Raw genomic sequence first — 15457 nt, forward strand, 5'->3', positions numbered from 1 at the left:
AAGGTGGTCTCTTGCCAACCATGAATATTTTGCACTGCAGCATGCTGATAGTTCAAACTTCTATATCACAGAAAAGGTAGGTCAACCACATCATTTAATCTGGGACACTTGTACGGAAGGAAAGTACAGCATGACTGATGTTTCCTCTATTCATGACTAGACGTGCTAGTCTAACTAAATTTTTCGTCTCTACTGTCCATGCAAATAGGGCCTGCAAAGCAAACGATTGCCTACTGCTACTTGAGTATCCACAAGACAATATTTAGCTTGTTCAAGAGTGAAGACCAAGAATCAGTTCTGTTTAGTAATTACATTTGCCTTCTAACAGTGAACATGTTAATTACCTCTCTTTCTTATTGCTTGGTTAAAGAGTTTGGTTTATAATGGTTTATAATATTTGATACTTAATGACTTAGTTGAGCTGTCCTTTCTCAGATTTTTCCCCCCAGTGTGTAGACTCTAACCCTTGCTGAAAGTAATTGAAACAATGACAAGAAACCTTTTCAAATGTGGCATTGTGTAGGCACTAAGAGTGTTCTATGGCTCTTGGCAACGCTGCCTTCTTCTTGGGTGATTTTCACTCTCTTTAGTGAGCTCAGTGGGGACAAAGGGATTCATGAAGACTACAGTGGCCCTAGGAGCAAGTCAAATTAATATCTAAGAGATCCCTGATAGAGGAAGGGAAAACTATTATAGCATTTATTGAGGACCTGCTATGTGCCAGGAACTGAGCCATGCATATTACATCTCTTTGTTGATTTCTTCCTCAAGACTAACCCAGGCTGTAGAAATATTGGCTTTGGTTAACAGATAAGAAACTGAATCCCATAGAGGGTACATGGTTAGATTAATGCCTCATATTTGATTCTACAAGAAGAAAATTTAGATCTTCGTGCTGCTATGATTTTGTCTTTTGCAAATTTCTAGAATAGTTTAGCAACAGCTTTGGGGAGAGCTCACCAAAATGCATATAGGCCAGTATTGTCTTCATGAAACTGATAATCCTGCAGGGTTGGCGGGAGGGAAGGAACAGCCCGGTGAACAGCTGTCATTGGAGCACGGTGACCAGTGCTGGAACAGAAGTGAGTACAAAGTACCCTTGAAGGAGGGAGAATCGGGTGACCTCAGGCTCCAGTGTCCTGTAGGCTTTGTTTGTCCCAGTGGGTAGTCGCTAGAGTGACTGTAATTTTATCCATGAAGCAGGTAGAAGGTGGAGGCAGTAATGAGGGTCCTGCCCCCACTCACGACTCAGGCGCTGTACCCTGAAGAGTGTGTGGCGGGGGTGGGCTAGAGGCCTGGAAATGCTTCTCAGAAATTGTTTGTTCTTCCCAAATGGACACTGAGAATTTTATAACTGATCATGTGTTGCTCTTCACGCCAATTGCTAGAAAGCTGAGAGTTGATAAGTGGACTAGATTTCCTGGCATGTGTCATATTTATCAAGTTTACCTTTGATTCCTTTGACTCATTCTACAAACATTTAGTTTCCTGTCTTTATTTTCCCTTTGCATCATTTTCTTAGGATTTTTTTTTTGTTTATTTTGTACTACACCTGTATAAGTTACATGCTATTCTTTGTGAGATAAAGAGGATATAAATAAATAAAAGTTAAATGTTAGCAGTTAAATGTATCACCGTGGTTTCATCCATCACCAGTTAGTGAGTAGTGAAATCAATTCACTTGGTTGCAAGAGCAGTAAAAATTGGAATAGGTCAGAGTATATCACTTGTGTTATTTGTGAAATGTTTCACATACCCATGTATGTAATAAATGTGGATTGTACTTTTTTTTTTTTTTTTTACCCTGGGTTGTGGTCAAAAAGTGGCTGAGTCACGAATAGTCCTGGCTGTGATTAATCTGCACTGGCATGTATCCCCTAGTGGCTGTCTTCTGTCACCACTGTCTGGAGACCTCACTTTATTGCACATTACTAAAAGGGGGTTCTCAGACTTCAGAGACCATAAGCATTGCATAGAGAACCTTTTAAAAATACAGATTTTTAGATTGCATGAGCCTTGAATATAGACTAGGAGTTTTTATTTTTAAGGAACCTTTCAAGGAGTTCTGATGATGGATACCCAGGGACCACTTGAGAAAACACTGATCTGGGGCCTCTTTTCTACAGAGCTGAGACCCATGTGTACAGGACGCTGTGCCCTCTGACCTGAAGTTGTGCACAAAATTCTACTTAGGAGTGTTTGCTCACTGCCGTTTCTTGGGATAACTTAAAAATTACTAAAAATCATATAATGTTTATGCCTTTTTTATAATTTAAGAAAATTCAAACTACTGAGAACAGGGGAATAGTATTATTTTATGGGCCATCGTAATAGTCATTTTCTGGGAAATCTTGTTTTGCCTGAGGAAAGTCTTAATGTTGAGTTTAAAAGTGGCCACTCGAGTCTGTCATCGGGTCTTCTGTCTTCAGCGGGCAGTAGCAGAGATTGTTCTTTTATTAAGAGTTTAGGGAGTGAGAAGACTCAGCTTCCCAAGCATAGCTTAGTTTGTAAATGAAGTGTCATTGCTCTTCCTCAGGGAGCTGCCACTGGGCGCAGCTGTGTGTGTGGGTGACATGGAACTCAGCACACACAGGACAGGAGACGACGGTAAATCCTGGCTCCACAGGGTCAAACTGTGCTGCTTTCCATCTGCTGCTTAGGTCCATCTAGTTCCTTGCAAGTATTCCTAAAAATAGAGACTTTTTTTTCTCCATTTTTAAAATAACATTTAGCATCATCTTGGTTACCTACAGCCCAGGGACTTGTTAGGTAATATTTGCATCGCCATGGTAACCAGTGACTAATTTTTGAAACTTATGCATGCTGTTAGTTACTGATTTTCCCTTGTATATGAGATGGTCTCCCTCTTTCTGCTAAAGACAAAAAATCACCCGTAATTTCAAAGAGAAAATATTCTCTAGCCCTGGCCTAACAAGCTAACAGAATTAGTGGCTGACGGATGCCTGTGCTTCTCTTCTAAAATCCTCAGGAAGGCATCTCTTCTACTTTTCTCATGTTACCAGAACGCATTTTCCAAAATAGTCTTCATTTGCTTATTGGATCATTAACTGAGGCTTTTCAGTGCAGTGGGGGGAAACATCATGTTAAGTAGCATTCAGCAACAGCATGCAAATGCCTTAGAGAAAGTTGAGATTCATTTATTTGCAAGTTCAAATTCTGCCCCAGGAACTTACATATTTTAGGGTGATGTCTGGGAAAGAGAGAGAGAGAGAGAGAAAATGAAAAGTGAATTGTGTTCAAGCAGAATTTGTCTTTTGAGTAAGAATTCTAGTGAAAGAGTGCTAAGCATTTTAGTTTATTACCCTCATCACAGTCTAATCACAGTCTAATGATGCAGGCCTTGTTATCTTCATTTTACAATGAGGAAAGTGAGCCTGAGGAGGTTACCCAACAACGTGTGTAGGTCTTACAGATCAGACGTGGACCCAGGTGGGCCTGACTCCAAAGCTCTCTATGCTATTTTCGAGAAACTCTCTGTACCCACTGCCTCAGTCCCGATTTGTTTATGATGCCCTTTCTTTGCTGATGTCAAGCCAGTGATCCTGATTCTAAAATTCTCAAGTAAATAAATACAGGAAGTTACAGGCTGTGAGCATTGGTTACCAGCTTTGGTCTGTGGCTTCCTTATTCCTTACAAGGATAACTTGGAGGAAGTTGTGGCAGGTAATCTTCTACACACTAGGGATCCACAAAGTGCATTTTTACTTGTTTGCCTTTGGTATGGACTGTATGACTGTCTAAGGTAGCGTGATGGCACTAATACCTTTCCTTTTAGACAAACAGGAAAATTGCCTTGTCATCCTTAACCCTAAGTGTGCAGAGAGGTGGGTCCCCAGAAAGCATGGAGCATAGTGGAAGAAGCCACTATGAGCTATACACTTGTGAGCGATGGAAGCTGTGTGAATGACTGCAGAATGGCACGCGGTTCCTTCCTGCCAAGACGTACCCCGGAATGTATGAAGTATGGTGAAATAACAGTGGTATCTCATTTCAATAAATTCCTTATCTTGTGATCTCAGAGATAAGCTAAGCCTCATCCAAGCCCTCTCCACAAAGCTGGCCCCAGGAACCTTTGCCAAGGAAGTGGGCTTGTTTGGGGGGCACCCATTTTTGTCATTTCCACTACCTAAGTGCTCTGGGTTCTCAGCCAGCCCCTGAGCCTCCCAGAGTTCCTGGGCAGACAAGACCATGTGCACCCTGGGCCTTGGTCAAGAGACTTCATGATTACTGTATGGAATTCAGTTCAACTAGCACACTTTGGTAGACTCAGCCTAAGCAAGCAGAGTAAAACCAGTCTCCAGAAAGCATTGAGACTCAGAGATAAGTAGTGATGAAGCCTATGAGGGGATCAGAGGCGATGGGGAGGGAGAAGCCCTGGTCCTGATCTCCAGCTCTGGTTCCTGTTTCCTGTCTTTGCCTCCTTGTGAGAGGACCTGCTGTGGCTTTTCAGCCCCTGCCCCCTTCCTTAAACCACGTCATGCTGGTCTGTATTACTCTCAATCACAGAGCTTTCTCTGGGACGGGCGTTTCAATTTGAGCAAATTCAAGCCCAGGAAAATTGCAAATTTCCTCACTCAGCCAAATACCCCATGCAACATTTCTTCTGCTGCTGCCTCTGGTAAAAGAGTCTGGATGTGTTCAACAGAGGTCACTGTGGCTGCCTCAGCAAGTGACAACCCAGCCTGGGGGACCAGCTCATGCTCCCACCTGCATCCCCGGGCGGCTCCTCCTGGACCAGCTGTCCGTAGGCGGGAGTGGTGGGGAAGAGTGTTCTGCTTTGCCCTGTCCCTTCATCTCTTTTGGGTTTCCTGACTCCAGGCATTTCTCTGTGCTGCCCCTTGGACCTCTCCTTCCCTTCCTGAGACGCTGCTGCCTGCTGTCTCCTCTGTTAAACGTGTGCCTTGCTGCTGAATTCTTTTTTGCCAAGTTTCTTTCTTGCCTGGTGACCAAACCTGACTTCTGTTATCTATGCTCCGTGGATGCCCTGTTGGCTCCTTGTATGCCTGTCCCCAGCGCTTGGCAAGCATTGGACTCTCCTAGACAGGCTGCTTGTCTTGGATTCTGCCAGCTCCTAATCCAGGGTGGCCAGAAAGAAATGGCCCTGCTGGGAGGAAGAAAGCCATGTCGGAATGCAGTCGGGAGAATAAACTTGAACTGATTCCCCAGTATGTGCCAGGTGCTGTGCTAAGCCCTGGGGATATCGCTGACCCTCATGATTCCCACAGATAAAATAAATTTTTACCCTAAATTAATTGGTTACAATTACCGTAAGTGCCATAAAGGAAAAATGTGAATGTCCGGACCTAATTAAGCCTGGAGGAAGTAACATTCAGGCAGAGATCTAAGGGGAGAGGAGGGAGGATAGATGGGAAGTCCTTCACATGGGCCAGATCAGCCACTTGCAGAGAGCTAGAGATAAGCGCCAGGGATAAGACGGGCCAGATGTGGCTGCAGAGTTTTGCGTAATCCTTGATTCTCAAGTCTTTTTAAGGCCATTCTAAAGATTTTGAACTTTATCCTAAGAGCATTGGGAAGGCTTGAGATGTTTCTAAGTTGGACCCGACCACAAATGATTGGACTGCAAACTGCCCTCTGATTACTCTTAATACACTATATTGGAAGAGTAGTCAAATCTATGGTAAAAACTATGAGAAAACCAGTTCACAGTGGAGAGGAAAAGCATGCAAGGGTGTTTTGAAATATGTATAGAGATTGACAACAAATGCTTGCTAGCACTTTGATTCCAAGGAGAACATGGGACAAGATAATGGTCTTGAAATGTCTGCCTACACAAAGCTTCCTGTCGGTTACCTCCTTGAAAGCTTGGCTAAGGGCAACAATGATACATTGCAGTTGAATAAAACTGCTCATTTTATTTCTTTCCAAAGCGACGCCTCCTTGATAAATTTGTCGACTTACACAAATTGATAAAATGTGAATATTTACCACACTAGTTACCACACTAACTTATATCCAATTTTGACTTCCTTTTTGGATACACCTAATTTAGGATTCAGACACTCTCAATTTAGAATATAAATTTTTTCTAACTTATACTCATAGGAAAATAAGTAGAAAAATATCTGTAATATTTTCCTATAAATTGGAGTATAAGGGCATTGGGCTGTAAGGGGAAGAAATTAATTTGCCCAGATTTGACAGCTAAACATGTACTAGGTGAGGAAGATAATTAAGACACAGCCGTTGTCCCCACTGAGTTTTCAGTCTAGAGGTAAATTAGATTGATATGCCTAATGATTAAAAGGGGTCATATTTGAAAAGATTAATGGGAATATAATTTTTGAGCCACTTACGTTTACAGTTTGACACATATGATTCTTTGTACATAAAAAATCTTTTGAGTAAGGTATGAACTCTTCTACTTTGTATTTTTATCATCATTACTGAGGTATAATTCACTTTTCTACAGGTGTAGAGTGTACGATGCAATGGTTTTCAGTATTCACAGAGTTCTGCAGAGCTTTAGTTTTCAGACAGCAAAGCTGTGACATTTCCACGTACGGTATTTTCAGCTTCCAAAGCAATAACTCTGAGACTTAAATCTAGATCTTGGCTTCAAATCTAAAGATTTGGATTCAGTAGCTCCAGGCTGGGGTGCGGGCATTTTTAACAAGCACAGGTGGTCCTAGTACCACGCTTGCGCTCTCCCCGCTGGAAATGTGGGCGGACTCTGCATCTTCCCCCTTATTCCTGCCTAAGATGAAAAACCATGTTGTGGATTCTCCTTGGCGTGTAGGCACAGACTCCCGTGCGCTCCCTGAGCTGGGGACGTCATTCTGATGCATTTCTACAGATGCGGAGAGTGAAGTCCAACCTCCTCACTTAACCCGGAAGTTAACGTGTGTCACAGTTTCACCTCCGTGAATGGTTTCAATTTTATTCTTTCTCTCATTCCCTCAATTTTAGCCCAATTGCCTTAGTGTTCTCCAAATATACCTTGCTTTGTCTCCCTTCTGTAGCTTTACTAACCTGGAATTCAGTTCTGCCTACCTTCTGCCTCTCCCTCCTATTACGTTCCATGCACTAGATTAGGTGCTGAGGATAAGGAGATGAAATGACAGACTTTTTGCTCCAGGGAGCTGTGTTTTGGAGACAAACACACACCTAGAAGCAATGTCAGTCATTAAAATAACTGCCATTTCAGGACAGCCATCACCCCTCTCCCTACCAATCCTAAATTGTTTGAGCTGGAAGAAACCTTGGCTTCTTGCCTAAAATAATCTTAGCCCCAGTTTTGGAGATTCGTTTCTTACTTCAGCCCTCTCGTAAATCGCCATCCCTCTGTTCTGCTGCTATAGGAATTACTGTCTTTTGAGTTTTTTTTTCCTCTTAGGTTTCTGTATTAGCTCATCAGGACCTACACCTCTTTATGTTTACCTTGTACCATTGTTGGACTGTTTGTGTGCTGATTTGTGTTTTTCCCTCAGCAGGGTTCCAAGTGCCTTATAATCAAAAACTATGTACTTCACCTATGTGTCTCACATGGTTCCACGACCATAATATGTAGTAGGTGTTTGAAGATTATTTGTCGATTTTATGTGATGTTGTTTTCTTTGTAAGATAAAAAGTACAATTAGTTGCTTAATAAAATGTGCATGATGTTGGTTAATTAAATCACTGGAAGATGCACATACTCTTTCAGATTACAGTGGAGGGACTATAGAATGAATGAATGAATCTTAGTGCTCCTCTTAGAGTCTTAAAACAGTATTAAAAAGTTTAGTTTGGCTTTTAGTTCCCTGTAATTAGTTAAGTATCTTTTTCAAAATAATTACATACATTCAGACATACACATATACATACAATATCTGTAGTGGATATTGGCCAATTTTTTTTTTAAATTTCTGAGATTTCATAAAATGATATAAAACTGAGTCCTATGGATTTAAATATCCCCTATTTAGAATAAATGACCTACTTCAGAGAAGTTGGTCAGCTGTAGGAAGTTGTCTACAGTTCACAGCAATAGTGATGGGGGGGATGAGTAGTAGAGACCCGCTGGTCCTTTATAATATGCAAACTAATCATCATCATGTAGATGATCAAACAGCGATATAATTTCAAAGTCGGTATTATCATTTTTATTCCCATTATAGTAAATAACGACCTCTAAGAACCAAATGGTGTTTGTGACAGATAATTTACCCAAAATTATGCTATTGTTCAATTCTGAGAAAGTTGAGTTTTACTTGATTTCACCCCGGGCTAGGATCTATTAATATCCATGTGGCTCACCCATCTTCAGTTCTTTATTTCAGGCAGGCAGCTCTGTGGGAGCAGCGTCACGTAAGAGTAGGGAGCATTGTAGGCTTAAATACATACAAAACTGAAGCGTTTCTGTGAAGGAAAACATGGGCACTGACTTAGAAAGCTTGCTAGCGTTCTCCCCTCACCCCCACACACCCTGTTTCATTAAATGAAGGGGAAGCTTAGCATAGTCACACTCCACTGTGATGACACATTTTCCAGTAACCAAGGAACAACTGAATGCAACCCTTTGCAGTCAGAATTCTATATACATAGGATAAAAACAAGCCACTTAGAGCAAAGGTGAGAGCAACAATTTTGGTGAACAGGAAAAACACTTTGAAATAGGTCATCTTCTAGTTTGCTCACAACATGGGAACCATGAACTAAGAGTGTTTCTCTCTTCCCTCCTCGGCCCCACATTTTGGGTTTCTGTAAGTCAGGAATACAAGAGATTATTAATAGTATTAAAATAATGCGTTAAGAACATATTGGATCTTTCCCAATTCAGTAGTTGAAGATAAAGGGCAGGGTTTGTGCCAGGGGCAGGATGATAGCACACCTGGGTTTTGTTCCTGAGATGTTGACGGGGATAGAACATAGCTACTACTCTTGGGCTTCCTCTGCCCTTTCTCAACCCATCAAGCACAACTTGTGACAATTGAAACGCACGTGCACACGTGTGCATATGCACCCCAACCCCCCTGGTTGTCCTGACCCCCCAGGGGCTGTCCAGCCCTGGCATTGGGCTTCAGCCAGCCATTCCCTTTCCCTACACCGTCACCCCTGTCCTGGTGCCTTTGTTCTTAGTGACTCCAACTAAATTGGCAGTAGACATTCTGAAGTCGTCTCTAAAAACATTGTTTTTGGGTGGTTTTAGATTTTTCTAATTAGAGTTTGGGAGTTGGATGGGAGCTATCATTTTCAATCATTTGGTGTTTTTCCTCCAGAGAGGACTTGGAAACGTATATACTTATTTCAGGATGAAGAAAAAAGGCAGCCTAAGTTGAGTCACCATAAATGAGAGGGAGCTCGAGAGAGGAGGGTAGTGACTGCCACCGCTATTACTCAGATGTCAGTGGGTTTTATGACATGTTGTTTAATGTTTGCCACTGACTGTTGGATAGAGGCTATAACAAGATGATTACACGGCAGCTAACTTTTTTGCTTAGGCTCCCTAACTTATGTTTGGTAAGATACGGCTGCTTCTAGAATTGCAGGCAAAGATAAATGCCAGAGGTCATGATAATTCCATGTTCTCCAGTTCAGCTATTAAGCTAATGAATAGATTGACTCAAATGCTGAAACATTTAACTGTGTAATGCTCAGATACAGAATAAGTGACAAACGAGTTTCCTCTGAAGAGTCACTTCTTTACCAAAATGACCCCCAAAACACCAGAACACCCCTCCCAAACGAAACTAACTGAAAAACAAAAACCCTTTATCAGTAGATAAGATTAGTTCCAAGAATGGCTCTGTGACTCTTATAATGTGTTCCAAAGCCAGAAAATTGTGAATCTTCTAAGCACATTAACTTTCATGTTTATTATACTTCAGAAATGAGATTTAATTTTGAATAGCTATTAGGCTATGTCTCTCAAAGTTCTGAGATGGAGACACTGTAACTACATTGTGTATGCTTGTATGTTGAGCATAAATAAGAGATTCCTGAAATAATAGTGACTTTACTACTTAGAATGTCTTGTTTTTAGTCTACTATTTTAGATTTCCTTTTATATTTTAAAAATATTGGCTAGAACCTATCAGGATGATTTCATGACTACTAATGGTTGCGCTGCACAGTTTGAAACACACTTCATCACACTTTTTGCTTGACAAAGTCAAAAACAAAGCCAAATTTCCTCACCTTTGTTATCCCAGTGTCCACCACAATGCTCAATAAATAGTTGTTGAATGGAGTAATGAACACACACCATGACAGTAGACCAGTGACCCAAGGGCAGGTGGAGGGGTAAACATGAAAAAAGACCAAAAGAAAAAGGAGAAATGAAAGAAAGGTAGCCAGTTAGATAGACAGGCTGGGGAAAGAGCAGATGAAGGTGATCTTGCCTCCACCCGGGAAAGGTAGTGTGCCTGCAGTTGTTTTCTGGAGGTGACACTCAGTGACAATGGGGCTCCAGGTTGCCCATTCTTTCCACTGTGATCAGAAGTAAGTTGCAATAATAATTATTGTATGATCATTTCTTTCCGATTGTCCCAGTTATCTATTGCTGCATTAACAAAGCACCCCACACTTAGTAGTGTAAAACAAAAACTCATTCTTAGTGGAGATGATTAGCTAAGCTCGCTGATTCTCCAGGTCAGTAATTTGGACACGGCACATCCCTATGATCACTTATTTCTGCGTGATGTCTGAAGCCACAGCTGGGAAGACACAAATAGCTGGGGGCTGGAATCATTTGGAAGCTTCTTCTTCACTCATATGTCTGGCTCCTGGAGTGAGATGACTCAAAGATGGGGCTCATTTGGGATGGTGAACTGGAGTACCCTACATGTGTCTTTCCATGTGGCTTGGGCTTCCTCACAGCGTGATGGCAAGGTTCTGAGGAGGAGCCCCATGAGAAGGCACTTCCAGAGAGCAAGTGTTTTAAGAGAAGCAAGCAGAAGATGCATGGCTCTGTACGACATAGCCTTAGAGGTTATACAGGATCACTTCTGCTGTATTCTATTGCTCCAAGTAGTCATAAGCCTGCCCCCATTCAAGGGAAAGAGATAAAGCCAGGTGTGGTGGTGCATACCTGTAGTTCCAGCTTTGGGAGGCTGAGGCAGGATGATTGCCTGAGCCCAGGAGTTCGAGGCTGCAGTGTGGTATGATTGCGTCTGTGAATAGCCACTGCACTCCAGCCTGGGCAACATAGCGAGATCCCTATCTTAAAAAAAAAAAAAGAGACAGAAGGATGTAACATAGACCTCTCTTCTCCATGGAAGGAGTGGCAAAGAATTTGGATTTATTTATTTATTTTAATAAAACCACCCATTATCCCTTTATCTTTCTCTTTCAGGGAAAAATTGTCATTTAGGTATACTGTTTTTCAGAAGTTAAAGATTAAACTGTATCTTTTACTTTTGCTATATTTCAACTTTCTAAGCCAAGAGGAAGAAAAAAAAGATAAAGTTACAAAAACATTAATAGAAGAAAGTGTGCATCACAAAAACAGCGCAGCAATGAGGCATTCTTCCACACTGATAGAGGATACATGACGAGGAAAGATCTATGCTTCTCTTTCCTCAGGGCGGGGCGGGCAGAGGGTAATGGCATAAACCGAGGAAACGTTCAGGGGAATTTACAGGGAATTTATTAGGCCCTTTGATATTTACACTTTCTTTTGAGTACAATTTTGGGGGAAAATGGGGTTTACCTCGTTTATCGTGCCTGAAGATTAATGTCAAAAAGTGCAAGTGAGTGCTTTGTTGCCATCAACTACATTTGTAAACTGGTCATGGCCCTTCATTTTTCCAAGACAGCCTTGTACTTGGTGCTCCATCCCACTGAGGCAAAGAATGAGGAGGGGTTGGGTGAATCGCAGCCCTTGCTTATCCCTGGGACTGGCACAGGTCAAGGTTATGAACCTTGGTTGTCCAGCACAGTCTTTGTTCATTTTGCACTCTTATGGAGACTACAAAACATAAACTTCATGAATGATTCATTGTGATCTATCCAATATTTTTCATTTCATTAATAGATGAATAGGAAGAGATAACTTCCTCCTCCAATAGCTCCCCTCATGCATTTCTTCTCTGTTCTCATTCCTTCCCTGCTCCCTAATGCTTATTTTTCTTTTTCCTCTGGCTCTTTTCCTTCTGCTCATTTTTTCTTTCCTTCCTTCTCTCAGTAACTTCATTCTTATTTCTCTCATCTGTTCCTTACTACCACCTCTCGTATTGGCTTATTAGCCGTCTTCTTAAAAACTTTGTAGAGGGGAAGGGTATTCCTTTAATCCCCACTTAGGTGAGGCAAAGTCATAAAATGTAACCAAAATGTTTGTACCCTCATAATATCCTGAAAAAAACAAACAAACAAACAAAAAAAAAAACAAAAACTTTTCTTCTGACTCTCTACTGCCTACTTTTCTTCCTCTTCCTCGGTGTTCAAATGTCCTGTCTCTTGTAACTTTAGACTTGTGAGCACTGTAGTTAGGTTTAGATTTTCAGATATAAAAAATAATAAAGAGGTGCTGCTTTACTAATTTGATACAACTTGCATAAAATGTTCTTTTTTGTAGTATCTGCTGCTCTTAAGAAAACTTGTGAAATCTCAAATATCTTTTAAAGATATTTATGCACACAGATTAGACACATTGGAGACAAAAGAATCGTAAATATAAAAAAATTATCAGAATCCTATTACTCAGAGAAAACTACTGACATTTTAGTATATCTATTTCAAACATTTTTGAGTCTAGGAGTGTATTTGTATTCATAAAGTGTGTAAAATAACATGCACATGGTCTCATAACCTGATACTTTAACTTAATATACAGCGGACATCATAACACACTAGTTAATATACTCAGCTTACCTCACTGTATAATCAAGAGTAAATGAGTAATGCCGGCAAAACAGTACGCAAGGCCCTTAGCCCCTAGTCATTCCTCAGTGAGTCACATTTCCTATTTATTTGTCAAACTTCCTTAATGACTGAAAAGTATTCAACTCAATTTCTTAAATCAGGTCTCTGTATTTGGACTTTTAAATTGTTTATCTTCCCTTCTGTGTGTGTGTGTGTGTGTGTGTGTGTGTTTAAATAATACTAAAATGCCCATTCTTTAAAGTAAATCTTCGTGTAATTTCTTAACTATTTCATGCAAAAGTTGGATGATGAGTTAAAGAAACTATGTCATCCAGGCGTACGTAGCCACCGTTTATAAAGTACCCGCTAGGTGCCAGGCACTTTCATAGGTTATTTCATTTTAAGCATTTAGGGCTCACAAGAGTCTTAGAAGTTTTGGAGTTTTAGGTCACATAGCTTCTGAATGTCAAAACTGGAACTGAAACCAACATCTTTTTATATTATTGTGAAGAAGGTTTCATTTCAGCAACTTTCAGAGATGTTCAAGAATTGCAGAAGGATTTGACTTCTATGGCCTTTTAAAATATTATTTTGAACTATTTAAACACGAATAAAGGAAAGAACATAAACTCTAATAATAGTAGCAAGCTGAAGGCAAGCTTCGTTACTATTAACCGAAGCTGCCAGGTTAAGTTGATTTGGAGGAGGTCTCAGTACGATACATTTCATTTCCTCCTCTCCCTGTGCATATATTCACACTTTTTATAACTGTGTCATTGACTGGGAAGATCGTACTGCTTTTATTTTAAATCAGGCATGAATCCACCCACTCGAGAAAAATCATCTAAGCAAGTGTGCTGCTGCTGCACCTGTGTCCTTGGGCGATGGGAGATCAGGGAGAGGTCACTAGGCTTGGGAGCGTGCCAGGTGTCCATAAAAGGTGAAAACCTAATTTTACTCCTTTCCATAAGTTTTGGATACTTTTTGCCTGATTTCTAATATTTCTTATAAGGAATGAGAGTTGGAGTTAGATGTTACTTAGACAAATTTGAAAGAAAAAATATCCTGTAATTATTTTTCCAAAGATCTGGAAAGACTCCTGAGATTTCAAGGTAAGCTCTTAGAAATGGTTACTGTCGACGGCTGCTGCCCTGTCTGTGATAGGCAGAAGTCTAAGAAGGCCCCAGAATTCCCACCCCTTAGTGTTAACGTGCCCTGTGTAATTCCCTCCTTTTGTGAAGAAGGGCCATCTATCACACCTGTGATTATGTCACTTTGTGTGGCAAAAAGGATCTTGAAAGTGTAATTAAAGTCCTTAATCAGCCGACTTTGAATTGATCAAAAGAGATCGTCTGGTGGGCCTGACCTGATCAGATGGGCCCCTAAGAGAAGGTGAATCATTAATGAGACGCTTTCGTGTTGAGCCCGAGAAGGAGCAAACCGCCGTGTTGTGGAGAGGGTTCTGCAAGTCAGGCTCTGAGAACAACTTCCCGAGGCTGAGAGTGATCCCTGGCCCACAGCTAGCCAGGACATGGGGGAAGAGAATCTTAGTTATGTGCCCACAAGAAATGAATTCTGCAACAACCTGAGTGAACGTGGGGGAGAACTCTGAGCTCCAAATAAGGACCCTGCCCACGAACACCTTGATTTCAGCCCTGAGACCCCGAACAGAGGACCCAGCTAAAATGCACCAGACTCCTGACTCACAGAAACTGAGACGATTTATTTGTGCTGTTTTAAGCTCCTGGGTTTATGGTAATTGGTTACACAGCAATAAAAAACTGGTAAATATACTATGTGAATGTACTCAGATTTCCTCTATGTTAAGACAACAAAACACAAAAGCAAATTGAATGTGGAAGCTTGTTATGTTATTAGAATGATCATCTATAATGCCGGATATTGAATTTTTGTGTTTATAAAAAGCCTCATTATTTCTGCTGATTACCTTAATAAAATATTACATTTAGAAACCTAAACTCATAAAACATACAATACCTACATATTAATACAATACCCTCTTTGTTTATTTTGGGTTCTGGGGCATTATCTTGAGATTTTTTCACTCTTTCTAGAATAAAAAGTTTCCATTATTTGAAAACCACTGTCTTTGACTAATAGGCACTTTTTTAAAAGACTGCATTTTGGTGTTTTAAGAATGTAACTGTTGGCAGTGAGAAGAAGAGCAGGATTGTACCAGGGTAATTTATAGTTAACACATTGTTTTAAATATATGTTTATCTTTAATTGTTCTCTCAGCATAGATGTAAGAAATCCAACCACTCCTTTTGATTCAGACACATGGGTTTTACACTAATGATACCATTTTTTAAATATCCAATTCATTCGAATAGTAAGTTAAAACTTTTTAATCATGCAATATTGCAAGCCTATCAAAAGAGTACAGAAAATGATATGTGACACCAATACACCCCGCCATCTAGTTGGTGGTAGATGTTAATATTTTGTCTATTGCTTACCTTTTAAAAAAAATTGCAAATACAGCTAAAGCCCTACCTCATCATTTTTCTTGTCTCTCTTTCCCCTCCCTCCCCAGAGGTAAATAGCCTGAAATTGATGTATATCATTCTCATGAATGTTTTATAGATTTTTCTACATATGTATGTGTTCTTGA

The 15457-nt window shown here is 40.6% G+C and overlaps 1 protein-coding gene across 1 annotated transcript in view; it reads left to right on the plus strand.

Annotated features, from left to right (window-relative positions):
* Positions 1-15457, plus strand: part of LOC105805796 (engulfment and cell motility protein 1) — a 265488-nt gene that overhangs the window by 23880 nt on the left and 226151 nt on the right. The window contains exon 3 of the mRNA XM_012638750.1: positions 4-76. Coding sequence (XP_012494204.1) covers positions 4-76 — 73 coding nt within the window. The remainder of the gene's footprint in view (positions 1-3; positions 77-15457) is intronic.

This window comes from Propithecus coquereli, unplaced genomic scaffold (assembly GCF_000956105.1).
Source record: "Propithecus coquereli isolate 6110/MARCELLA unplaced genomic scaffold, Pcoq_1.0 Scaffold134, whole genome shotgun sequence".
NCBI classification, from domain to species: domain Eukaryota; kingdom Metazoa; phylum Chordata; class Mammalia; order Primates; family Indriidae; genus Propithecus; species Propithecus coquereli.